At 41.9% G+C, this 26,781-nt stretch overlaps 1 protein-coding gene across 1 annotated transcript; it reads left to right on the top strand.

Moving 5' to 3' along the window:
* Positions 1-674: 674 nt before the first annotated feature.
* TMSB4X (thymosin beta 4 X-linked) lies at positions 675-2,814 on the top strand. Its single transcript, XM_049872121.1, has 3 exons — positions 675-768; positions 1,833-1,946; positions 2,369-2,814. The coding sequence occupies exons 2-3, from the start codon at positions 1,847-1,849 to the stop codon at positions 2,401-2,403; spliced, it is 135 nt and encodes a 44-aa protein (XP_049728078.1). The 5' UTR covers positions 675-768; positions 1,833-1,846; the 3' UTR covers positions 2,404-2,814.
* The last annotated feature ends 23,967 nt before the right edge of the window (positions 2,815-26,781 follow it).

Below are 26,781 nucleotides of genomic sequence, written 5' to 3'. Positions count from 1 at the left end.
AAGTAAGAGAACTTCCTGATTGTCAAGCAGCAAGGCTAGAGTAGAGCTCCAACTCGACTGATTTTTCTAAGGGGGAGGCGTTGTGCTCTACAAACGGCAGAAAAAATTGCTCTACGCCAGCAAATATTACCGTTGTTTGACTTGAGTGGTCACAAAACTATGTTGTTGAAAAAAATATGGATGTTACAGTAATGAAACTTTTTTTTTTTAATCACCCAGGGTGCATACCTCCCACCCAAATTGAGAAAGCCAGTGAGGAAGACAAAGGACCGGGGTGGGGCGATGGCCCTCCACCGGTCTGCAAGCTGAGTCACAGGCACCGCGGGCAGTGGGCGAGGCCCTGCTGCGAGGGAGCCCCGCGCCTTCGCTCCGGGATGTCTGCCTCAGACAATGGCAGTGGCGCAGTAAAGGAATGCCGGTCCCCCTAGGTCCCACCCAAGCCCATAGTGATCATGAAACGGTCCCCAAGAGCAGGTCTGCGCTGCTGTTGCAAAAATCCAGGACAATAAACATCAAAGGGGGGGCACATATCAGGCAGTGTCGGGGCGTGGGCTTTCGGTCGCTTGCTTTTCCGCCCTTCTGGCGGTTTGGGTGCATTGGGGGGCCGCGGGCGCCGTTGAGGAGGCGCGAAGGAGTTAAGCGGGCTGGCGGGTGACATCACCTCATTTACATAGGAGCGCGGATATAGCAGCGCCGCGCGCCCCGCCCGGCATTCGGCGGCGGCCACTGCACACTCGGACTCGACTCGACTTGCTCGCGCCTCGCTCGGTGAGCCCCGGGCCCCTGCCCCTGCCTGCGGTCCCCTCCCGCCGCCCGGCCCTTCACCACTGCATCCCTCTGAAGCCACCCTTGAAGCCCAGCCCCAGGGTCCTCCCTGGGCAGGCTGCTCGGAGAGTGTGGCGCGGCTGAGCCCCACCAGATGCTCGCTAACGGGGTCGGGACTGGGCAATTTTTCTCAAAACCACGGGCGTTTTGCCCCCCAGCCTAGAGGGAACAGGTCCCTTTCTTTCCTTCTTCCCCCTCAAAGGCATTCTTCATTGCCACCGAGGCAGGGATTGAGCAGGCACAGAAAGTTCCTTTGTTCCCGCTCACACCCACCCAGCCCCGAGCTTCAACAGCTCCATTTTTTTCCTAGCCTCCTATGGCTTCGGGGCTCCTGGGCCCAGGGGAAAAGTGGCAGTCCTTCTTGCGAAGGAATGTGTGCCAAGGCCGCCGAGGTGCCCCCGCCTGCGGCGGAGATTGCTGGCTGGGTGTGGGAGAGCTTTGTGTGCCGAGGGCGGCTTTGTTGCGCGGGAGGAGGAAGCGGGCAGGGCGGTGGTCGGAGGCGCAGGCAGCAGCTGCCGCCTTTGTGCAGACGAGAAAGCGAGACCCGGCCGCAGCTTGGGGGAGGGACCAGGCAGAGACAAGGGAGAGACTTTGTGCAGCCTTGGCTGCATTTTCAGAATTGTTACCCGTTTTTTACCCCCCTTAAACTCTTTTTTTTTTTTTTATCTTGGGGTACCTTTACTATTCTCTAGTTGTGCTAGCCAGATTTTCTTTTTTAAACGCCGCAATTAAACAGCAAGCCACCCCGGTCCATTTCATTCTTCGAAAGAATTTGGTCTGTAGCTGCAAAAGCGGTTTCCGCCCCTGGGCCCCCAGCGTTTTGAAATATTGGGGAGGGTCTTTTTTTTTTTTTCTGGAGAAAGAGGAAGTTCTTTAGCCCTGAATAAAAACGGAAGGAGGAGGTGGGGGGGGTTCAGGCACGAGATTGGAGGGGGGACGTGCGCTTCAAAGCTCAGAGAGCTGAGAGTGGGTGGCTTACCCTCCTCCTTGACTTTTTGTACCTGCAGCTTCCTCTGCAACCATGTCTGACAAACCCGATATGGCTGAGATTGAGAAATTCGATAAGTCGAAATTGAAGAAGACAGAAACGCAAGAGAAAAATCCACTGCCTTCAAAAGAAAGTAAGCTCCCTCCCTACCCCCCCCCCCATCTTGGGACCAGGGTGGCCGGTGGGAGGGGTAGGGAGAAGAATTCCAGGGAGGAGCCGGCAGCCTGATGATGAATGTGCTTGGAAAGGTTAATTAGAAATGGCTTTGTAGCCAGCAAACGCAAGGCTTTGGTAGTTTAATCCTGGAATAACTAATATATTAATATAGCCATACCCGTAATTTGTTAAAATGAACATCTATTTGTATTAAATATTCTACTTAATAGAAATATTTTCTTACTGGATGCCTAATTATACTTGGAGAGTTTTTAATGATAGGAAAAGATGTTTTAAAGGTTAAGTGCTATCTTTCTATTGCTAGGCTCTACGGAGTAATGCTAATCGGCCTCCATCTTTTTGTCTTTTTTTTTTTTTTTTCTCCGTCCCCGGTTACAGCGATCGAACAGGAGAAGCAAGCGGGCGAATCGTAATGAGGCGGCGCCGCCAATATGCACTGTACATTCCACAAGCATTGCCTTCTTATTTTCCTTCTTTTAGCTGTTTAACTTTGTAAGATGCAAAGAGGTTGGATCAAGTTTAAATGACTGTGCTGCCCCTTTTCACATCAAAGAATCGAGAACTACTGACAACGAAGGCCGCGCCTGCCACTCCCATTGGCCTGTCTGGCTGGCAGGGAAGGAAAAGAACTTGCATGTTGGTGAAGGAAGGAGCTGGGTGGGACGACAGTGAATAAATAATGTTGAGTAAAAGCAAAGCTGGTCCAAGGTGTCCTGCAGGCATAAAATGCAGTTTAATCAGAGTGCCATTTTTTTTGTTCAAATGATTTTAATTATTGGAATGCACAATTTTTTTAATATGCAAATAAAAAGTTTTAAAACCTGGCTGATGTGACTGTTTGGTGTTTGGAAGGGGCAGTCGATTCGCGGGTGAATCCTTTGCAGGCTTGGCTCTTGGTCTTTACAGGGGAGCAGTAAATGACAACCATCTGGGGAGCTGGGTAAATTCTCTTACGCTTAGAAATGGTTTTCACCGAGGTGTGTGCAGTACCTTGTCTCTGGCAGAACGTTTACTTGGGCTGATTAAATTCCTAGTACAAGTTGTATGAAAGATCTAACAAGATATTAGCAGTTCTTCACACTTCGAGGTTGCGATAAACACTGAATTTATTTCACATGAGCAAGAAGATGAAGATGGTGACAATTTTTACAGCACAGCATTTTATTTCAGGTATACTGAACTTGGTTATTTCACCAATTACTGGCATCAACACAATTTAAGCAGTCTTGACAGATAAAAAGTTGGGTGAGAAAGGAATTTTTTTAAACAACTGCCTTAAAAGGAATTTGGAACTTGTGCTTTTCGCGTTGTCCAATAGCTGGCTTCTAATTACGATTCAACATTTAAAATTACTGTTACAAAATAATGCATTTAGCATTAATGAATATGATTTTAAAGTCACTGAATCCTCATGATTTGGAAATAGTTCTTTCTTTTGACCATTTTATGTGCAGGGTGGCCGGGAGTGAGGTATCATTTCATTTTTTTTTTTAAGTAAAAAGTAGATCTTAACAGACCCTGAAGAATTCCTGTGTTCTGTAAGAAATGGCGCAGATTAAAAAAAATGAAAGTACCGACTTCATTAAGTGGAAACAAAGAACGACATTTACGAAGGGTAGTTTACCCAACATTGCAGCAAAGCTAAAATTTACGATGCAAATGTCCCAGGAGCTAAATTCCCCATCCCCCAAAACTGATTTATGAAAAAACCCATTTTGAAGGTCAGGGGATAGGGTGGGGCAAATTGTTGGTCATTATGAAGCCAGTTCATTTCATTTCCTTTGCTCAACACTTATTTTGAGAAATGCACAGGAAACCATTTACCTGTGGTTTCGACCATCAAGCAGCGCATCAGCCAGGCGCTTTATCTGCCCTAAAAGGGGAGGATCTGTGCTCCCTGCTGCACAGCCTGAGCTGTTCGATCAACAGCAGATGACATCAGTCAGCACAAGGTCCTCCGTACCATCGCAAGATGGAGACGGGGCCCTCCAGCCCCGCAGTTCCTTTCTCTCCTGAAAGGAAGGGTGTGGGCAAAAATGAAAATGTCCCCAGGCACACAGATAAACCACTCTCAAGGCAGGTTTTTGCTGGGAGCATGTTTCCAACAAGAAGATGAAATGAGGCTGTAAGAAATTAACACAAATCCAGTATTCTAAGTTGAAGAGTGAAAATGAGTATTGGGGGAAAGGGGTGGTTCTTAAGAACAAGTCAGGGCTCTATCTAAGAGAAGACCTTTTCCCCCCATCCTGAGAAGGGCAAAGCTAAAATGCAGGGGGAAAATTGCAAACTCGAGTAGTCATGACTGAATTTTCGCTGCTTGGAATGTGGGATGACAGAATCCAGAAGCTTCTGCCCAAATCACACACTTTGCACACTTAAGTGATGCACATCTGAAGGGGCGGGAGGTCGAGAGAGGCTACGTTTTTTATCTGGTGTGGGAAGAGAATTCTTTTTTCTTCCCAAGAGAGGATCTTTCGGGAAGGCCTGGGGGGTATTTATGAATCAGTATGGGAATCCATACTCTTGCTATTTAGGAGTCCACGGTCCTTTTTATAGATAAAAAGGGGACATCAGGTTTACAATTAAAAAGAGAAATGTTCCAATGGAAGCGACCCTAGCCCCGGCATCTTTGACCCTCTCCTCTCCCCCAAGGAGGAAACAGGCCAAGGGAGCTTAACTGATAGCTAAGTTCACACCGTCTGGTCTGGGACTTCTGCAAATTTTGAATTGATCAGGGCGAATAAAGCACAGATAGAGGAAATAAAAGAGGCTGGCAAAGGACCGTTCGGGACCGAGCTGAATTCACTTATAAATCTCACGAATGGTCTCAGCCATGGCAGCTGTATCTCTCCAGTCTTCTAATGGATGGAATTCGAAAGTTCTTTGATTCTTTCAGGAGGATAACATAGGCTTTGGGACCTGTGTTCACAGACTGGGGGTGGGGGGCTGTATGCAAAGTCTTAACCAACGTTGGAGCTTCTCCTCTGGACCGGGCCTCTGACATCTCTCAGGATCATTGGTTTCTCCGCACCCCCTTGAGAGTTAAATATTGTCCCCTTTAAATGCAGGAGGAAGATCTGCTTCTTTCCTGAAAGATGCATCTAACACCTCCAGATGCAAGCATAACATAGTTTGTATTATTTCTAAACCTAAGAGGTCAGTTTTGGGCTTACCACAACGAACAGTGCATTTTGGAAGTAACATTACAGCCAAAAAAGAAAGAGAAAATACCCTGAGCCTTCCTTAATGCAAAAACGTACACTGAAAATTGAGCCGCCCAACAATGTGGAAAGCATTGCACGTTTGATTTACCCTGATAGTCTTCACTGGCCTCTCAAGAGAATGAGAAAAATTCCTTCCCTCTGCCCCCTCCCAATTTTTTCCTCACTTTTAGATTACATTTCCACGAGTGGTTTACACTGCAATCTAAGAGCACTAAACACACCAATTTGGGGTTCAACGATATTTTATTTCCATACAATGAGAAGGGGCTAATTTATAATTTTAAGACACAAATTTGTAATGAAGTAAGCTTAGCAGGAAACACATTGCAAAGACCTGTTTTTACTTTACTTCTTTTTCCCTTGGACACTTGTATGGCCTTATATCTCTCCAGGCACACTGTTGTGCTGGTACCATCCCTACTCTTGGCTTCTGAGACTTCTGTGGGCAGGTCCATGCCTTCTACGGTTCGTATTTGCACACTCTTCCTTATGGGCCCAACGCTGCCTAGCATAGTTAAGGGAGCAGATTAAGGCTTTAACATTGACATTGTCGAAGTCAGTGTCGGTGCTAGTGTCGTTCACACTGAGGGCTTTTCCCCCTTAATTGATGGAGACTTCATTTAACAGGCTTGTTTTGGAGTACCTTTGAGCATGTCAATGGTATGCTTGATAACACAATTTTAAGGTAATTTTTTAAAATATAAAGAGCTTTGAAACTGTAATCTGCCACTGTTCTTGAGTTTGCTGATTTGAATCAATACTTAGCCACTACCTTTTTTTATTATTATTAAGCCACATCACTGGACCATTACTTCACTCCCCCAATATCTACTGACTTGCTCAGCATGTGTATTTTATTTGCCACAGACATGAGGTTGTAAATAAGATATAGTCGCTGCCATCATGTGGCTTAAACCAGTTGCCATGGAGATGATTATGACTCCTGGTGACCCCATGTGTCAGAGTGAAACTGTGCTCCACAGGGTTTTCAATGGCTGATTTTCTGGAAGTAGATGGCCACGCCTTTCTTCTGAATTGCCTTTAGGTGGGCTAGAACTGCTAACTTTTCGTTTAGCAGCCGAGTACTCAACCGTTTGCACCACCTAAGGACTCCTCATGTGTCTTACATTGGTTAAACAATGCCCTTTTCATCTAAATCTGAGTGAAAAATGCTAAGAAACTTTTTTAGTTTTAGGGTAAAGGATGAACCTAACAGTTTTCAATGTTTTAAGGCATGCTCTTTGCTTTAGTGTGGCCATTTCCTCCAAATGTATCTATAAAAATTATATTCGAATCCTTCCAAAAGTTCAACGGTGAGTTAACTTTGATGGAAAACAACTGATTCTCAGTATGGCAAGGAAATATTTTATCTGCATAGAGAGGTCAGGCATGAGAGCTCTTGCCTGTTATCTTTTGATCATCCTTTCAGAGGAATGTCCAAGATCTAGGAATGCAGTGAATCGATATCCTCTTCAAATCCATCTTTTTCTAGAATTTTATGATTTAGATATCAAATTTCCAGAGAAGCGTGTCTCACTGCTAAATCCTTAGTCCTCTTTAGTCAATCTTCTCTCTCCAATTGGACTGTAAGAGGTCGCTCAGATTTTGAAATCCCCTCCCCCAAAAAAACCCAGTGCTGACCACATGAGAATGTCACTAAGTATAGCACCTGGTTGGCGGATGGCTTGGTCACGTTTGTTTTGTAGGATTCCACAGCTTTGAGCTTCAATGGCGAGGGACAAGTTACATTCATGACCTATTCAAAGTAGTTGGAGCTATTCCTGTCACATTATTGTCAAAGCACCGGAAACTATGCCTTTCTTCATTACCACACTGAGCTCTGTAAGTGGCTGATATCCCTTGGTTACACAATGACTTTGTGATAGTGTTTTCCAAATCTAGAAACTAAAACATTTCATAAGATTCAAAAAAAAAAAGTCCAATAATATCTGGTTATTTTGACCTAAAATAATGGCTTGCTTGGAGTGTGGAAAGAGCCATTCTTTATTTACTCAGCAAACATTTATTGAGCACATGTGTGCCAGGCTTTTTCCTAGTTGTTCGGGGATAGGAAGATGAATAAGACCAGGCCGGGTCTCAGTTTAATGGAAGAGGCAAATGCGTGTGAGCTAATAACCACAATAATAATAATACAAACAATAATAATAATAAACAATAGCCTAAAGAGCCCTGGTGGCACAACAATTAAGTGTTCAGCTGCTGACTGAAAGTTTGGCGGTTCAAACCCACCAATGACTCTGTGGAAGAAAGACCTGGCGATCTGCTTCCATAAAGATTAACAAAAAAAAAAAAAAAAACCCAACCAAACCTGTTGCCGTCGAGTCGATTCCGACTCATAGTGACCCTATGGGACAGAATAGAACTGCCCCATAGGGTTTCCAATGAGCACCTGGTGAATTCGAACCGCCAACCTTTTGGTTAGCAGCCAAAATCCTAAAGGTTATAGCTTAGAAAATCCTATGGGGGCATTTCTACTCTGTCACATGGGGTCGCTATGAGTCAGAATTGACTTGATGGTACCTAACAACAATAACAACAGCCTGAACTATGAATCTGTTCATTTACCCAACAACTGTTCATTGAGCTTCTATTTTTGCCAGCTAAGACATTGAGCTACTTGATAAACTAGAATTAGATTGTTCTGCCTGGCTAAGAAGTTTGAAAATTGTCTTTAGGCAATTGCTCAGTGTCATAGATTGAATTGTGTCCCCCAAAAATGTGTGCCAACTTGCCTAGGCCATGCTTCCCAGTATTGCGTGATCGTCCACCATTTTGTCATCTGATGTGATTTCCCTACCCAAAAAAAACCCGTTGCCGTCTAGTCGATTCTGACTCATGGCGACCCTACAGGTCAGAGTAGAACTATGGGTTGTAAATCCTATCTCTATGATGTCAATGAGACAGGATTAGAGTCTGTTGTGTTACTGCGTCAGGACTTAACCTTCGAGATTAGATTGTGTTTTAAATCAATCTCTTTTGATATAAAAGAGAGAAGTGAGCAGAGAGACAGGGGGACCTCATACCACTAAGAAACAAGAGCCAGGAGAATAGTGCGTCCTTTGGGCCTGAGGTCTCTGCGCCTGAGAAGCTCCTAGACCAGGGGAAGATTGATGACAAGGACTTTCCCCCAGAGTTGACAGAGAGAGAAAGCCTTTCCCTGGAGCTGATGCCCTGAATTTGGACTTCTAGCCTCCTAAACTGCGAGAGGACAAATTTCTCTTTGTTAAAGCCATCGACTGGTGGTATTTCTGTTATAGCAGCACGAGATGACTAAGACAGGGGGTATCAGAAATAAAAGGCCCGAGGGGCTGAGAGGCCAAGGAATCAGGAAGCAGAAGCTGAAGAGACAAGGAACAGAGGAAGCAGAGCTGCCTCAGTCTCAAAGGGTAGGACCACCACCTCTGGGATGTCAAAGGATGGAGCCACAGTCTGCTAGGTTTCAAAGAGTCAGATCTTCACCATCTAGGGGTTCCAGAATGTGGGCCTGCCATTCACGAGTGCCAGTGGGATGGGGCCAGATCCACTGCCCGAAGTTGAGAGGGCAGGGCTGCCATGCCCAAGGTGCAGAAGAATGAGGCCTGTCAGGTCAAAAGGGTAGAGTTGCCACTCAGATGGGCTAGGAGAATGGGGCCACCCAAATTCAAGGGAGCAGAGTTGTCCTTCTACTGGGCCTGGAAGGTGGAGCTGAAGCCCAGGGCTGAGAGGCCTCTGCTCAAAATCCGGGGAGTGTGGCCAACACCCAGAGTCTGGAGGGCAGGGCCATTGTGTAAATGGTCTCAGAGAACAGAGGACTATTTTCAAGCTTTGAGGACTAATATAATGTATTCTGCTGACTTGCTTCGTGCCTGTTACCCCTTCTTTCCCTTCAATTTCTCCCACTTGTAATGGAAATATCTTCCTTGTGCTTGTTCCACCATTGTAGTTTGGAAGCAGACAGCTTGCATTCTAGATTTCACAGATGAAGAGGAATTTTTGGATTTTGGACTTCGAGTTGAATTAAGACTTTTGCTATGATATGATGGGGTGAATGTGTTTTATATGTGGCAAGGACATGAATTTTGGAGGGCCAGAGGATGGAATGCCATGGATTCAACTGTGTTCCCCCAAAATATGTGTATTAACTTGCCTAGGCCATGATTTCCAATATTGTGTGATTGTCCACCATTTTGTCGTCTGATGTGATTTTCCTTTGTGTTGTAAATCCTATCTCTATGAGGTTGATGAGGTAGGATTAGGGACTGTTATGTTAATGAGTCAGGATTTAATCTACAAGATTAGATTGTGTATTGGTCAATCTCTTTTGAGATATAAAAGAGAGAAGTGAGCAGAGAGATAGGGGGACCTCATGCCACCAAGAAACAAGAGCTGAGAGAATAGTGCATCCTTTGGACCCGAGGTCCCTGGGCTGAGAAGCAACTAGGACAGGGAGGGGGACATTGATGACAAGGACCCTCCTCCAGAGCCAGCAGTAATAGAAAGCCTTCCCCTGGAGCTGATGTCCTGAATTTGGACTTCTAGCCTACTAAATTGTGAGAGAATAAATTTCTCTTTGTTAAAGCCATCCACTTGTGGTATTCTGTTATAGCAGCACTAGATGACTAAGACAGGTGGTATCAGAAATAAAATTGTTTTGCCTACTTGAGGCAGCTTGGAGACTATTTCTGATTGGAAATGTAGTTCTATGGAGTAGGGCAAAGAAGAAACTGTCCATACTTGTCACCGAGAGAGCAGATTAAGATTGTCAGTGTTGTATTAAACTAGTATGACAAGGTAATAAACCTTATTTTTCTCGGTATTTCTTAGTCCACATTTCGGTAAGACAGGCTGTCTTACCGAACATTATAGATACTTTTCAGGTTCATTTGCTACCAATTTTTATATCAGTGTGGACAGGGGCTTAACAGATTTGAAATGATTAAAATTATATTTGGTTGTAGGATCTCTGCAGTGGGCAATGCCTTATACTATAGGCATCAGTTTCCTCTTGCTGCTGTAAAAAATTACTACACACTGGGTGGCTTAAAACAGCAGAAATTTGTTCTCTCACAGTGCTGGAGGCCAGAAGTTGGAAATCAAAGTGTTGACAGGATCGCTCTCCCTCCAGGGGCTCTAGGAGAGAGTTCATCCCTTGTCTCTTCCAGCTTCTGGTGGCCCCAGGCATTCCTCGACTTGTGGCTGCATCACTCCAACCTCTGCCTCCGTCTTCACATGGCCTTCTCCTCTGTCTCTCAAGTCTCCTTCTGCTTTTCTCTTATAAGGACACTTGTTGTTGGATTTAGAGCCCACCTGTATAATTCAGGGGAAACCCTGGTGGCATAGTGATTAAGAGCTTCGGCTGCTAACCAAAAGGTTGGCAGTTTGAATCCAAACCATACGGGGCAGTTCTATTCTGTCCTATAGGGTCGCTATGAGTCAGAATCGACTCAATGGCGACAGGTTTTTTTTTTTTTTTTTGGATAATTTGGGATGGTCTCATCTCAAGATCCTTAGCTTGCTTGCATCTGCAAAGGCCCTTTTCCCAAATAAGTTAACATTCACAGGTTCCAGGGATTTTATGTGGATATATCTTTTGAGGGGGCTATCATCTAACCCACTACAGATCAGAATGCAAGTAGCATTGTGGTGGCTGAAGTGGTGAACTGGTCAGGTAGGTTCATGGGTGGAGAGAGGATGATTGAAGTTTTTGCATATTAATTGGAAAGATGCTCCATGATATAAAGATTGATCTGAAAACACTTTTAGGAGCCTTAAGTGAGTGGTTAAGACCTTGGCTGCTAACAAAAAGGTTGGCAGTTCGAATCCCAGGCACTCCTTGGAAACTCTATGGGGCAGTTCTACTCTATCCTGTAGGGTCACTATGAGTCAGAATCGACACAACGGCAATGGGTTTGAGTTTTTGGTTTTGGGTAAGTGAGTGGAGACAAATGGGCAGGGAACGGAAGGGAAATCAACAGTTTGGAACTGGTTATGAGTTTACTGTGATTACAGAGATGAATAACATGGTTGGTTATCGAAGGAAACAATTGTGCTGGTACAATCATTTGAAATGTCCTCAAGGCAAGTGAAAAATATCATCTTGGAAACTAAGTGAATGTACTATCATAAGGAGTTGGAGAAACCAGTCCGGAGAGTTAAAACAAAACAAAACAAAATTAACAAAATAAAAAAAGAATATAAACTGGATTGTTTAAAGAAAGGTCTGTAATATATAACCCCGAACTTGTCATTTCAAAAAGTATTGGTAACGAGCTAGGAAGGTGAGAGCACCCACGAGTTCATATATCAAACACAAATTCTTGACGTCATACATACGCGCCTAAGGGATTCCTCTACAGTTCCACTGACTTTCTCTTTAAAGGCTCCATGTTGTAACAGAGACACATGAATATACACATGCATGAAGAACAAACACTTGGGCAATTCATGTTTTGAACCTTTTTTTTTTTTAATCAAGGCTTCTTTTCTGAAATAGGTCATGAATTTTTCGAGCAGGAAGGTCAGATACCAAAGAGTAAGTCCATCTAGGTCCTCAACCGAAGTTTCATAGAAAGAATTCTTCAGCTTGGGAAACAGCTGAAGGTCAGAGTGAATCTAATCCAGACATTAAGAACCATGTGCCCCAAGGGAGGTGACTCCATACTTGTGACCATAGTCCTTTGAAAGAGCTCTAAGTTCTTTTCTCTCTCCTCTTCTCCTGAAAGCTGAGGTCTATTTAGATTCAGAACTTCTTAGGCCTTTGGTTGGACCAAAGCCACAGGTGCTTCCAATTAGGGCCTCATTAGGGTATGAGGGTGAGCTAGGGCTTCAGGTCACAGGCCCTGTAAAGCAAAAAGCGTGAGGGTCCTAGGCTTAGCTCAGGAAAGAAGGTTGAGGTAGTTGTATCCAAAGTAGACAGCTGACTACAATTCTAACCTCTACACCCCCACGCCTCTGCTACCACACTTCTGGCCACACCGTAGAGTACAGTTTTCAAAATACAAGTCTTGAACCCTTGGAGTGTCATGGAATCAATTTAGTTGGTTCTTAATCAGCACTAAAAGAAGAAGAAGAAAAAAAGCAAATACACAAAACAAAACAAATGACTAGAAAAAAACAGAGTAGAAATGATCAGAATCCCCTACATGGTAAGGGTCCCAAACCAAACCAAACCAGACCAGTTGCAGTGGAATTGACCCGGACTCATGGTGACCCCATGTGTGTCAGAGTAGAACTATGCTCTATAGGGTTTTCAGTGGCTGAGTTTTGGGAAACAGATCTCCTGGCATTTCTTTCGAGGTGTCTCTGGGTGAATGTGAACCTCCAACGTTTCTGTTAGCAGTTGAGCACTTAACCTTTGCACCCCCCAGGGAGCACATAGTAAGGGTAAGTATTGTTTAATTAAACTTCTTTTTCAGTTATTTATGTGAGTGAGTGAGTGAGTGAGTGAGTGAGTGAGTGAGTGAGTGAGTGAGTGAGTGAGTGAGTGTTTACTGGCTTGTGATGTAAAATCTTTTTCTCAGTGGGAGTTGGAGCCACACATGTCAAGACTTCCAGCCTGAAACCCTCATTTTTCACCTCTCCTTTTACCTCCTCAGCCGTCTGTCCTTTCCTGTCCCCGCCCAGCTCAGACTCCTAACCTATCACAAGATGGATCTGAAACACTCAGGTCCCCATGCCCTGCTGAAGTCTTCCTTCACAAGTTTTGTCCTGACTCCACTCCAGAAGTCTATGTTTTCCATTCCTTTGCCCAGATCTCGAGTGCTAACAGATAAAATGACACAATTTTCCATGCTGTTACCACTAAACTTGTCACTTGTTCCTGGTCAGCACTTATTAGCTGTGTGACCTTGCAGAGGGGTTGAGCTTCAATTTTCTCATCTGCCAAGAGGGGGTGGAGATGAATGGATAGACCAAATGTGTTCTAGCCATACAATGGAATATAAAGAGAAATGAAGTCTTGTAACAACATGAATGGGCCTCGAAAACATTATACGGAGTGAAATAAGCCCAACACAAAAGGGACGAATATTGTATGATCTCACTCATATGAAATACCTAGAACAGACCAAAGCATAGAGACCAGTTTACTAGTGGTTACTGGGGTGGGCTGGAGCGGGGGGAAAGGTGAGTCACTGCTTAGGGGGCACTGAGCTTCTGTTAAGAGTGATAGAAAAATTTGGAAACAACGATGAATAACATAATGAATATAACTGTCATATGTAAAAAAATGTCAAAATGGCAAATGTTTGTCACATACATATATTTACCATGATTAAATTAAAAAAAGCTAATTTTCTTTTTTAAAGGGTGGGATGGGAAGGTGCTCATAACACCTGGGATGGCTGTGAGACTTGAAGGAAATAGGTGGATTTAAGCAGTGGTTAAAGCGCTTGGCTGCTAACCAAAAGGTCAGTGGTTTGACCCCCCCAGCTGCTTTGCAGAAAAAAGACATGGCAGTCTGCTTCTGTAAGGATTATAGCCTTGGAAACCCTATGGGGCAGCTCTTCTCTGTCCTGTAGGGTGGCTATGAGTCAGAATTGACTCGATGGCGCGCAACAGCAACAAGTACATTATGAGTGTTCAATATACGGTAGGTTGTTTTTTGTTTTTTACAGCGATGGTTTCTTAGTTCGCAAGTAAATGCACACTTTTTTTTTCTCCTTTTATTTGGCTTCTTGGTAGCTTTTGACAACGCAGGCCACACTCTACTTTCTGAATCCTTTTCCTCTCTGGTGACATTGTTAGTTCTTCACTGTTTTCTCTGACTATTCTTCAGTCAACTTCTCTGACTGCCTCTTCTTTCTTTCCCCATGAATGCCATGATTCCCTGCTCCCTTTTCACTCCTCCTAGGTGAACTCACCCACTCCATATCTTCAATCACCTCCTCCCACTTGCTGATTCCCTGACCTTTAGCTCCAGCCCCGACTGTGCTGATGAGCCTGGACCTGCATATCCTGTACTACATTTGGATTTGCTTGGCTGCTAACTGAAGGGTTGGAGGTTCAAGTCCACCCAGTGGTGCCTTGGAAGAAAGGCCTGGCAATCTACTTTCAAAAGCTCAGCCATTGAAAAACTGATGGAGCACAGTTCCACTCTGACACACACAGGGTTGCCATGAGTCCGAGTAGACTCAGTGGTAACTGGTTTTAATTAATAAGTAACCTGTGGGGAGATACCTTGAGACTCAAATATCCTATTCCTCACCAAACTTTCACCAATAGTTTTTTTTTTTAATTCATTAAACATTTATTAAGGGACTACTGTTAATGTTGTTGATTGCTGCGTAGTCGACTCTCACTCATGGCGACCCCATGGACAACAGAATGAAATGCTGCCTGGACATACGCCATCCTCACTACCATTGATTGGTACGCTCGAGTCATTGTTGTGGCCACTGTGGATTTTCAGTGCCTTCCAACCTAGGGGGTCAACTTCCAGCACTGTATCAGACAATATTCTGTTGTGATTCGTAGGGTGTTAATTGGCTAATTTTTTAAAATAACATTTTGTTGTGTTTAAGATGAAAGTCACCAAATAGTTTTGACACGTATTGGTGATTCTTGCCTAAAGCAATTATTTTTACGGTGTCAGCAAAAAAAGCAAATTTCTAACTCTATCGTCCCTTCTAATGTGACTTCTTATTTGTCTGTGTCCCACTTTAGAGGTATAAACAAATAAAAATGCAATCTCAAAGTTTACATGTTAACAATATTAAAAATAAAAGCAGCTTATACATGTAGAACCCTGGTCCTGTTCTGCTTGACTTGACCCAACATTATAGAGGGGCCGCGTTACAAGGACCATTTTCAAAAGTCCTTTCACCATGTGGGTGCTGTAGGTTTGTACTCTCGTTTCACCCTTTCAGAGTTAGCTTAGGGCCTGTTTGCAACCAACATTCTCACATGTTATGGCAGCTATTGGAAACCCTTGTGGCGGAGTGGTTAAGTGCTATGGCTGCTAACCAAAAGCTCAGCAGTTCAAAACCACCAGGCGCTCCTTGGAAACTCCATGGGGCAGTTCTACTCTGTCTTGTAGTGTTGCTATGAGTTGGAATCAACTCGATGGCAACGGGTTTGGTTTGGTTTTTTTATGGCAGTTATTATTTTTTAATAGACTTTTTTTTAGAGCAGAAAGTACAGCGTTCCCCTATACCTCCTCTGCCCCCTGCACGGTTTCTCCGATTAACATCCTGCATCCCTGTGATCCATCTGTTAGCAGTGATGAACCAATACTGATGCATTAATATTAACTACTGTCCGTAGTGCACATCAGGGTTCACTCTTTATGTTGTACAGTCCTATGGGTTTTGACAATTGCATAATGCCATGTGTCCACCGTTACAGTAGCATACAGAATGGCATCACTGCCCTGGGCTCCGATTCAGCCCTCCCTCCCTCGAGCCCCTGACCACCACTGATCTTTCCCCGTCCCTATAGCTTTTGTGGCAGCGATTTTCACAAAGAAAATACAGACGCCTACGTGTAAATTGCATTCACATTCAGTTCAGCCTGCATCTTTAACATTCACTTCGATCTCCAGGAGAATCTTACGGGGAGTTCCCAGAATTTGGCAGACACTTTGCTGGTCAATAGTTCTGTAGGCCTACAGCAAAGACTTGGGTGAGGGGCATGGTAGAGGATCAAGGAGATCGTTTTCCAGTTCCTACTGGTCCGTAGATGTGTGCTTCGTGAAGGAAAACCAAGCCCGGCTGGAAGGATACCATCGGAGCACGGTCCTTTCTGCAGCAGCACCACAGGGCAAAGGCCTCTGCTCTTTCTCTGAGAACCAAGACGTGGCTTCGGAATTTCCAGTTTGACTTGGGTCAGGCGCTTGCTTTTCAGCATGCCTTTGGCAAACGTCACCTGTTCTTCTGTTCAAACACTCCCCTTCCCCACAGTAGCACGAGGGAGAAATAAAAAGGTCAAGCGCTTCAAGGATGTCTGGCCGGCTTCCATTTTTGACCCGGAAAAAATTTCATTACCTAAGTGCTGGTGTTTGCTTATAACAATTGTGCCCTATCCTACTGAGGCTAGTCCTAACACAGCCACATAGCTGAAAAATGACTCATGCCCAAAGTCATTTGAAAGCCACCCTGGCCATGTGTTTGCTAATGGAAACCAGGACAAAGTCTATGATTTCAATGGGGCATGTCCTTAAAGGAGGCAGATTATCCAAAACATAATAATAATAATAAAGACTTTCTTCTGTTTGTGTGTGTGTGTGCGTGTGTGTGTGGACGGGTGCGGGGGGAGGAGAAGTAGCAGTTGTCCTTTTAAAAGTTTTTTATCATTAAAATTTTTTTGAACACATGATATATTTATATGGTTTAAACAGCAAATGATATGAAAAGTCTATTCTCATTCACCTGGTTTCCTCTTTACCCTCTTTAGTAACCTTTTTTATTAGTTTCTCGTTTAGCCTCCAATATTCATGCAAAAACAAATATATATTTTTATCTCCCCTCCTCTTTCTTGCCAACTGGTATCATAAGCTATCTTTCTAACCAATAAGTGTTCTTAACCATTTAAAATTATATTCTGAGAGTAATACATATTCGTTTATTAAAACAAACAGTATAGAGTGGACTAAAAAAAAAGGACTAAAGGAGAAAAGAAAAGTTCCCCTAGCCTGCACCTCATTTTCCAGAGGTAGCTACTGCTAACAGTTTCATGGGAATCATTCCAGACATTTTCTAACAGCAGCATGGTTCTCAAGAGCCACTTGTGAAATTTTCCAGAAATTTGAGAAATAGTGGTTAAATATACCCAAAAAACCAAACCCACAGCCGTCGATTGATTCCTACTTATAACAACCCTATAGGACAAAGTAGAACTGCTCCATAGGGTTTCCAAGGCTGCAAATCTTTATGGAGGCAAACCACCAGGGTTTTTCTCCCATGGAGCGGCTGGTGAGTTCGAACTGCCAAACCTTCGGTTGGCAGCCAAGTGCTTTAACTGCTGTACCACTAGGGCTCCTTAGAGAAAGGAGAATTTGGGTTAAACATAGCCATTATTAAAAATTAAGTTATATAAACTTACAATGATAGGTTTTTACTTAGAAAAATAGGGGTAAATATTAAGGTAACCATAAAGAGGTCGAACAATTCCATAACTCAAAATAAAAACCAACAAAAACATAATGACTCAGCAAACATAAATTCAACTACTATGAAAATGAGGAACACACAATTTACAAAGAAAAACGTCTCAGCACAAAAAAGTAAGTGGAAAAATGAAATTGTCACAACACACAAAAAAAGGCATCAAAATGACAGCACTAAACACATACTTATCTATAATTACGCTGAATGTAAATGGACTAAAGGCACCAATAAAGAGACAGAGAGTCTCAGACTGGATAAAGAAACATGATCCGTCTATATGCTGCCTACAAGAGACACACCTTAGACTTAGAGACACAAAAAAACTAAAACTCAAAGGATGGAAAAAAATATATCAAGCAAACAATAAGGAAAAAAGAGCAGGAGTAGCAATATTAATTTCTGACAAAATAGACTTTAAAGTTAAATCCACCACAAAGGATAAAGAAGGACACCACATAATGATTAAAGGGACAATTGACCAGGAAGATATAACCATATTAAATATTTATGCACCCAATGACAGGGCTGCAAGATACATAAAACAAACTTTAACAGACTGAAAAGTGAGATAGACACCTCCACAATTACAGTAGGAGACTTCAACACACCACTTTCGGAGAAGGATAGGACTTCCAGTAAGAAGTTCAATAGAGACATGGAAGACCTAATTGCTACAATCAACCAACTTGACCTCATAGACTTATACAGAACACTCCACCCAACAGCTGCAAAGTATACTTTTTTTTTCCAGTGCACATGGAACATTCTCTAGAATAGACTACATATTAGGTCATAAAACAAACCTTTGCAGAATCCAAAACATCAAAATATTACAAAGCATCTTCTCAGACCACAAGGCAATAAAAGTGGAAATCAATAACAGAAAAATCAGGGAAAAGAAATCAAATACTTGAAAACTGAACAATACCCTGCTCAAAAAAGACTGGGTTATAGAAGACATTAAGGAGGGAATAAAGAAATTCATAGGATGCAACGAGAATGAAAACACTTCCTATCAAAACCTCTGGGACACAGCAAAAGCAGTGTTCAGAGGTCAATTTATATCCATAAATGCACACATACATAAAGAAGAAAGAGCCAAAATCAGAGAACTGTCCCTACAACTTGAACAAATAGAAAGCGAGCAACAAAAGAATCCATCAGGCACCAGAAGAAAACAAATAATAAAAATTAGAGCTGAACTAAATGAATTAGAGAACAGAAAAACAATTGAAAGAATTAACAAAGCCAAAAGCTGGTTCTTTGAAAAAATTAACAAAATTGATAAACCATTGGCCAGACTGACTAAAGAAATACGGGAAAGGAAACAAATAACCCCAATAAGAAACGAGATGGGCCACATCACAACAGACCCAACTGAAATTAAAAGAATCATATCAGATTATTACAAAAAATTGTACTCTAACAAATTTGCAAACCTAGAAATGGATGAATTCCTAGAAAAACACTACCTATCTAAATAAACTAACACAATCAGAATTAGAACAACTAAATGGACCCATAACAAAAAAAGAGATTGAAAAGGTAATCAAAAAACTCCCAACAAAAAAGAGCCCTGGCCCGGAAGGCTTCACTGCAGAGTTCTACCAAACTTTCAGAGAAGAGTTAACACCACTACCACTAAAGGTATTTCAAAGCATAGAAAATGATGGAATACTACCTAACTCATTCTATGAAGCCACTATATCCCTGATACCAAAACCAGGTAAAGACACCACAAAAAAAGAAAATTACAGACCTATATCCCTCATGAATATAGATGTAAAAATCCTCAACAAAATTCTAGCCAAGAGAATTCAACAACATATCAAAAAGATAATCCACCACGACCAAGTGGGATTTATACCAGGTATGCAAGGTTGGTTTAATATTAGAAAAACTATTAATGTAATCATATAAATAAAACAAAAGACAAAAACCACATGATCTTATCAATTGATGCAGAGAAGGCATTTGACGAAGTCCAACACCCATTCATGATAAAAACTCTCACCAAAATAGGAATTGAAGGAAAATTCCTCAACATAATAAAGGGCATCTATACAAAGCCAACAGCCAACATCATTCTAAATGGAGAGAGCCTGAAAGCATTTCCCTTGAGAACGGGAACCAGACAAGGATGCCCTTTATCACCGCTCTTATTCAACATTGTGCTAGAGGTCCTAGCCAGAGCAATAAGGGTAGACAAAGAAATAAAGGGCATTCAGATTGGCAAGGAAGAAGTAAAATTATCTCTATTTGCAGATGACATGATCTCATACACAGAAAACCCTAAGGAATCCTCCAGAAAACTACTGAAACTAATAGAAGAGTTCGGCAGAGTCTCAGGTTATAAGATAAACATACAAAAATCACTTGGATTCCTCTACATCAACAAAAAGAACATCGAAGAGGAAATCACCAAATCAATACCATTCACAGTAGCCCCCAAGAAAATAAAATACTTAGGAATAAATCTTACCAAAGATATAAAAGACCTATACAAAGAAAACTACAAAGTACTAGTGCAAGAAACTAAAAGGGACCTACATAAGTGGAAAAACATACCTTGCTCATGGATAGGAAGACTTAACATAGTAAAAATGTCTATTCTACCAAAAGCCATCTATACATACAATGCACTTCCGATCCAAATTCCAATGTCATTTTTTAATGTGATGGAGAAACAAATCACCAACTTCATATGGAAGGGAAAGAAGCCCCGGATAAGTAAAGCATTACTGAAAAAGAAGAAGAAAGTGGGAGGCCTCACTCAACCTGATTTTAGAACCTATTATACAGCCACAGTAGTCAAAACAGCCTGGTACTGGTACAACAACAGGCACATAGACCAATGGAACAGAACTGAGAACCCAGATATAAATCCATCCACATATGAACAGCTGATATTTGATAAAGGCCCAGTGTCAGTTAATTGGGGAAAAGATAGTCTTTTTAACAAATGGTGCTGGCATAACTGGATATCCATTTGCAAAAAAATGACACGGGACCCATACCTCACACCATGCACAAAAACTAACTCCAAGTGGATCAAAGACCTAAATATAAAGACTAAAACGATAAAGATCATGGAAGAAAAAGTAGGGACAACCTTAGGAGCCCTAATACAAGGCATGAACAGAATACAAACCATTACTAAAAATGACGAAGAGAAACCAGATAACTGGGAGCCCCTAAAAACAAACACCTATGCTCATCTAAAGACTTCACCAAAAGAGTAAAAAGCCCACCTACAGACTGGGAAAAAAATTTCAGCTATGACATCTCCGACCAGCGCCTGATCTCTAAAATCTATATGATTCTGTTAAAACTCAACCACAAAAAGACAGACAACCCAATCAAAAAGTGGGCAAAGGATATGAACATGCACTTCACTAAAGAAGGTATTCAGGCAGCTAACAGATACATGAGAAAATGCTCTCGATCATTAGCCATTAGAGAAATGCAAATGAAAACTACGATGAGATTCCATCTCACTCCAACAAGGCTGGCATTAATCCAAAAACACAAAATAATAAATGTTGGAGAGGCTGCGGAGAGATTGGAACTCTTATACACTGCTGGTGGGAATGTCAAATGGTACAACCACTTTGGAAATCTATCTGGCGTTTTCTTAAACAGTTAGAAATAGAAGTACCATACAACCCAGAAATCCCACTCCTCGGAATATACCCTAGAGAAATAAGAACTTTTACACGAACAGATGTATGCACACCCATGTTTATTGCAGCACTGTTTACAAGAGGAAAAAGCTGGAAGGAACCATGGTGTCCATCAACGGATGAATGGTTAAATAAATTATGGTATATTCACACAATGGAATACTACGCATCGATAAAGAACAGTGACGAATCTGTAAAACATTTCATAACATGGAAGAACCTGGAAGGCATTATGCTGAGTGAAATTAGTCAGACGAAAAAGGACAAATATGGTATAAGACCACTATTATAAGATCTTGAGAAATAGTTTAAACTGAGAAGAACACATTCTTTTGTGGTTACGAGAGGGGGGAGGGAGGGAGGGTGGGAGAGGGTTATTTACTGATTAGTTAGTAGATAAGAACTACTTTACGTGAAGGGAAGGACAATACTCAGTACAGGGAAGGTCAGCTCAACTGGACTGGACCATAAGCAGTTTCTGGGATAAACTGAATGCTTAGAAGTTCAGCAGAGCAAGGGCGGGGGTTTGGGGACTATGGCTTAAGGGGACTTCTAAGTCAATTGGCATAATAAATTCTATCATGAAAACATTCTGCATCCCACTTTGAAGTGTGGCGTCTGGGGTCTTAAATGCTAACAAGCGGCCATCTAAGGTGCATCAATTGGTCTCAACCCACCTGGATCAAAGGAGAATGAAGAACACCAATGTCACACGATAACTATGAGCCCAAGAGACAGAAAGGGCCACATGAACTAGAGACTTACATCATCCTGAGACCAGAAGAACTAGATGGTGCCCGGCCACAACCGATGACTGCCCTGACAGGGAGCACGACAGAGAACCCCTGAGGGAGCAGGAGAACAGTGGGATGCAGACCCCAAATTCTCATAAAAAGACCAGACTTAATGGTCTGACTGAGACTTGAAGAATCCTGGCGGTCATGGTCCCCAAACCTTCTGTTGGCCGAGGACAGGAACCATTCCGGAAGACAACTCATCAGACATGGAAGGGACTGGACAATGGGTTGGAGAGAGATGCTGATGAAGAGTGAGCTACTTGTATCAGGTGGACACTTGAGACTGTGTTGGCATCTCCTGTCTGGAGGGCAGATGGGAGGGTAGAGAGGGTTAGAAACTGACAAAATGGTCACGGTCACGAAAGGAGAGACTGGAAGGAGGGAGCAGGCTGACTCATTAGGGGGAGAGTAAGTGGGAGTATGGAGTAAGGTGTATATACGCTTATATATGTGACAGACTGACTTGATTTATAAACTTTCACTTAAAGCACAATAAAAATTATTTTAAAAAAATAGCTCATGAGTGGCACTCCAGAGTTAAACTGGACTGTAACACCAGTTGGTGGCTGAAATGATTACTGGGAACAATTTGATGAGGAGTGAAATAAAAAAAATAAAAACGCATTTTTATATGAAAAAAAAACTTACAATGAAATAAATTATATTAAAATTAAATGTAATAAATAGTCAAAACTCATCATTGCACAATTACTGTGCTCTTGAGGTTATTTACATCTATCGTGTGAAATCTGTCTACTGAACAGTGGAAATACTATAAATACTATAAACCCCATCTCCTTCCAACTTCTCTTGAGGACCTTCACACCTCTGCTGGTATAGAATGTCAGCAATAATCCCTCAGAATGACTAAAAAGTACACTGAGAAATGTTAGGCTGCAATTAAATGCCAACGTAATTATTATTTTTAAAATAATAAATTTTATTTTTCTTGTTGTTGTTGAGAATATACACGGCAAAACATACACCAATTCAACATGTAGCATTTAGTGACACTGATTACATTCTTCGAGTTGTGCAACCATTCTCACCCTCCTTTTCTGAATTGTTCCTCCTCTATTAACATAAACTCACTGCCCCCTAAGTTTCCTATCTAATCTTTCGAGTTGCTGTTGTCAATTTGATCTCACATAAAATACATAGACACTGCTTAAAGGAGCACAAGGCTCAAGGCAGACATTCTTTACTAGTTAGGTAAAACTACTGTTTGGTTTTAAGAAAACTTCAGGGAATATTTTTGATTTAAGGTTTAAAGATTATCTCAGGGCAATAGTTTCAGGGGCTCATCTATCCTCCAGGGCTCCAGAAATTCTGGATTCCATGGGAATTTGAAATTGTGTTCTGTATTTTCCCCCTTTTGATTAGGATTCTTCTATAGAATCTTTGATCAAAACATTCAGCAATGATAGCTACTCGCCATCCAGTTCTTCTGTTCTCATGGCAAAGGCAATTAGCCACACATTCCATTTCTTCCTCCTATTCCTGACTCTCCTTCTTCCTCTGTTGCTCTGGAGAATAGAGGCCAATTGTTGTACCTTGGATGGTCTCTTGCAAGCTTTTAAGACCCCAGGTACTACACATCAAACTAGGAGGTAGAACAGAAGTACTAAACATGTTATTAGGCCATGTAACTGGGATGTCCCATGAAACCATGACCCTAAACCTCCAAACCAGGAAACCAGGATCCATGAGGTGTTTGGTTGTACATAAGCAGCCTCAGCAGCTGCTCTTTTTGTTGTTGTAAATATATCTACCACACAACTTTTGCCAGTTCAGCTTTTTACAGGTATTCAACTTATTGACAGCAATTACATTAATTGGCTCTGCAACCCTACCCTTAATCAATGGGAATTTTCCATCACCGTAAACCAAAACTCAGTACTCCATAAGCAATAACCCCCTTTCCTCCTCCCTCCCAACCCTGGAAACCACTAATAAACCTTGGACTCTATACATTTGCCTGCTAAAACATAATTATTTTCAAACATATAATCAGCATTAGTATAATGACATTGTTCAATTACAAAAAAAAATTGCTAACTCTTATAGATGTACAAATGTCCTTTCCCTTTTTTATTCAAATGCCCAAGTAGACAAGACCTGCTCTCCTTCAGCCTGGACAGTCTCCTCTCTCATTAGCCCGTCACTTTTTTAGTTGTTATTCTAGTATCTCCCCTGTCCAGAATGTTCCTGCTTCTTTTCCCTCACATCTTTTTCTCTGGCTCTACTACTTCCGCTTGTCCCTGAAATATAGGTTTCTTCGATGAGCTAACTCGACCCTCCACTCTTCTTCTCCACTCTTACAGTCTCACAGTTTTGGAGACTACAACTCAGAAATCAGAGTGCCAGCCGTGTTGATTTCCTTCTGAAGACTATAAGGGAGAATCTGCTCCACGACTTTCTCCTAGTTTCTGATGACAGCTGGCAATCCTTGGAGTTCCTTGGCTTGTAGATGCATCACTCCAGTCTCTGCCGCCGTCTTCACATGGGTGTCTTCTCCCTCCGTGTTCATCTCTCTGTCTCTTCTCCTCCTTTATAGGACACCACTCGCATTGGATTGTGACCCATCCTACTCTGGTGTGACCTCATGTTAACTTAACTGATAACATCTTCAAAGATCTTCTTTCCAAACATGGTCACGTTCACAGGTACCAGGAGTTAGGACTTCAACATATTTTTTATGAGGGACAGGATTCAATAATGCAGTTAAAATCAAGTCTGTAGGTTTGACATGAACTTGTTAATTCTGGTTGATTCCAGAGCCACAGTGTCAGCTCTGATTTTGCCTAGAAAGACTGCGGGCAATGTATATACTGTTTGAATCAAGGCAGGTAAATATTCACTGAGGCTCCCTCACACCAGAAAATAACTGAAACCACATGATCTCCTGAAGATGAGCTAGCAATGCTATAGTTCCATATGAAGACCTGCTTGATTATAATTAAAACTTTCATTTGACTATTAAAATTAAGGAACAGCTATAAATTAAGGTAGCAATATTAAAACCTCTGGGAATAAATCTTAAAAACCTCTCTGTAATTAGAAACTACAAGATTTAAAGAGCACCAATTATTTTTGGCACTGAGGCCTCATTTTGCAAGGAAGCTGGTATTTTATAAATTGCAGCTCCCCTGGGGATGAGAACAAATTTTGGTTCTAGGCCAGGATTGTTGCCTGAAATCTGTTACCTTTATAAACTGGGCTACAAGTTAGGAGACTGGTTTCTCATTCTCACTGGATAGATGAGAATCTGGGTGGTCTAGGTCTAGGTCAGGCCGTGGCCTTTCTAGATTAGTTTCCATATCTCTAAAGTTAGATGTTGAGTTACTCACTTTATGTGACTCTTCCAGTTCAAAAAGATTTGAGTTTTTATTGTGATAATGAAGATAATAACCCCTACCACTCCCTCTGCTTAAAAATTGAAGGCATTAGTTATCTTTGGGTGGTAGGTTTGCTTATTAATCATTTGTATACTGTTTTTTTTTGCACTTGTCTGTATTTTCCAAGTGTGTGTGTGTGTGTGTGTGTGTATGTGTGTGTGTTTGTATGATCAGGTATCACTTTAATAACAAAACAGAAAACTGTATTTGAAAACACAGTAAGGGCATATACTAATGGATTTCTCATTAAGTCTCACTAAGTTAAACTAAGGCATTGTGGTCAGGTGGGCCTCAGTCCTTCACTTTAATGAGAATGTTGCTAGGACAATCTGAAAGTTGAACTTGGCCTTTGGTCCATTCCCTGTCTTTCTTTTTCCATTTGCCAGTCTTAATATTTATACTTTCTCTTTATAGATATTACTCTGCAGTTTTTATCTCTCTTTTTCCATTGGATTAAAACAAACAATGAGCCTAAAAAAGAACATTCCTCGTGGTAGATATCTCTAGAGACCTTATATTTATTTTAAACTGATTTTTTGCCAGACCACTTAAGTGGGTACCCCTGATTTTTCATTATCTATCAGTGTATTCTTTCTTTTTTTCTTCTTTTTGATGTTTTTAAAGAGGCAAATGATAGATATAGTAATTTGGTGCCTAACAGTTTGAACTCTGAGAAATAGGACTGCCACTTGTCACATTTCCCGTTGGCTAAGGAGATGCCTTTTCCAAGAATATGCAAACACTGGTAATGTCTTTTACATCTTTTAAAGTTAGGCTTGTTTATTGTATAACATAACACCAGCATGACCCTACAGTCAGCTGTAGCCCAGACTAAGACTGTAAATATTGTGTTCAAAGTGATGGATGACGACATGGAAAAACCGTACAGTGGAGTTTGCCAGTGATTATCTTAAATTGATAGAGATCCGGATATGGCTGGGACACTCTGATTTGATTATACTGGCTGATTGCCACCAATCACATCTAAAGATTCTGCCATCATAGGGCCCATTTTTCATAATACTGACTTGTGTATGTCAAATAGTGTAAAGGACTCTATGGTCACTTTAATATACCACCTGGGCTTCAGCTGTCATAACCACAAGCTGTAACCCAGTTGTTATGGTTGTCCTCCAAAAATGTGTGCCAACTTGGCTAGGCCATGATTCCCATTATTTTGTGGTTGTTCATTTTGTGATCTGATTATCTTATGTGTTGTAAATCCTAACCTCTATCTTGACAGCAGTGTTTTTTTTATTATGCTAATTAGGCAGGATTAGAGGTAGTTGTGCTAATGAGGCAGGACTCAATCTATAGGATTGTATCTTGAATCAATCTCTTTTGAAATATAAAAGAGAGAATCACACAGAGAGGAGAGGGACCTCATACCACCAAGAAAGCAGTGCCAGGAGTGGAGTGCATCCTTTCTTTGGACCCAGGGTCCCTGTGCTAAGAAGCTCCTAGACCAGGGGAAGACTGACGACAAGGACGTTCTCCCAGAACCGACAGAGAGAGAAAGCCTTCCCCTGGAACTGGCACCCTGAATTTGGACTTCTAGCCTCTAAGACTGTGAGAGAATAAATTT

Source organism: Elephas maximus, chromosome X (assembly GCF_024166365.1).
Source record: "Elephas maximus indicus isolate mEleMax1 chromosome X, mEleMax1 primary haplotype, whole genome shotgun sequence".
Classification (NCBI taxonomy): domain Eukaryota; kingdom Metazoa; phylum Chordata; class Mammalia; order Proboscidea; family Elephantidae; genus Elephas; species Elephas maximus.
The sequence above is the reverse complement of the archived record's forward strand: the minus strand, read 5'-3'. Positions and strand labels throughout refer to the sequence as shown.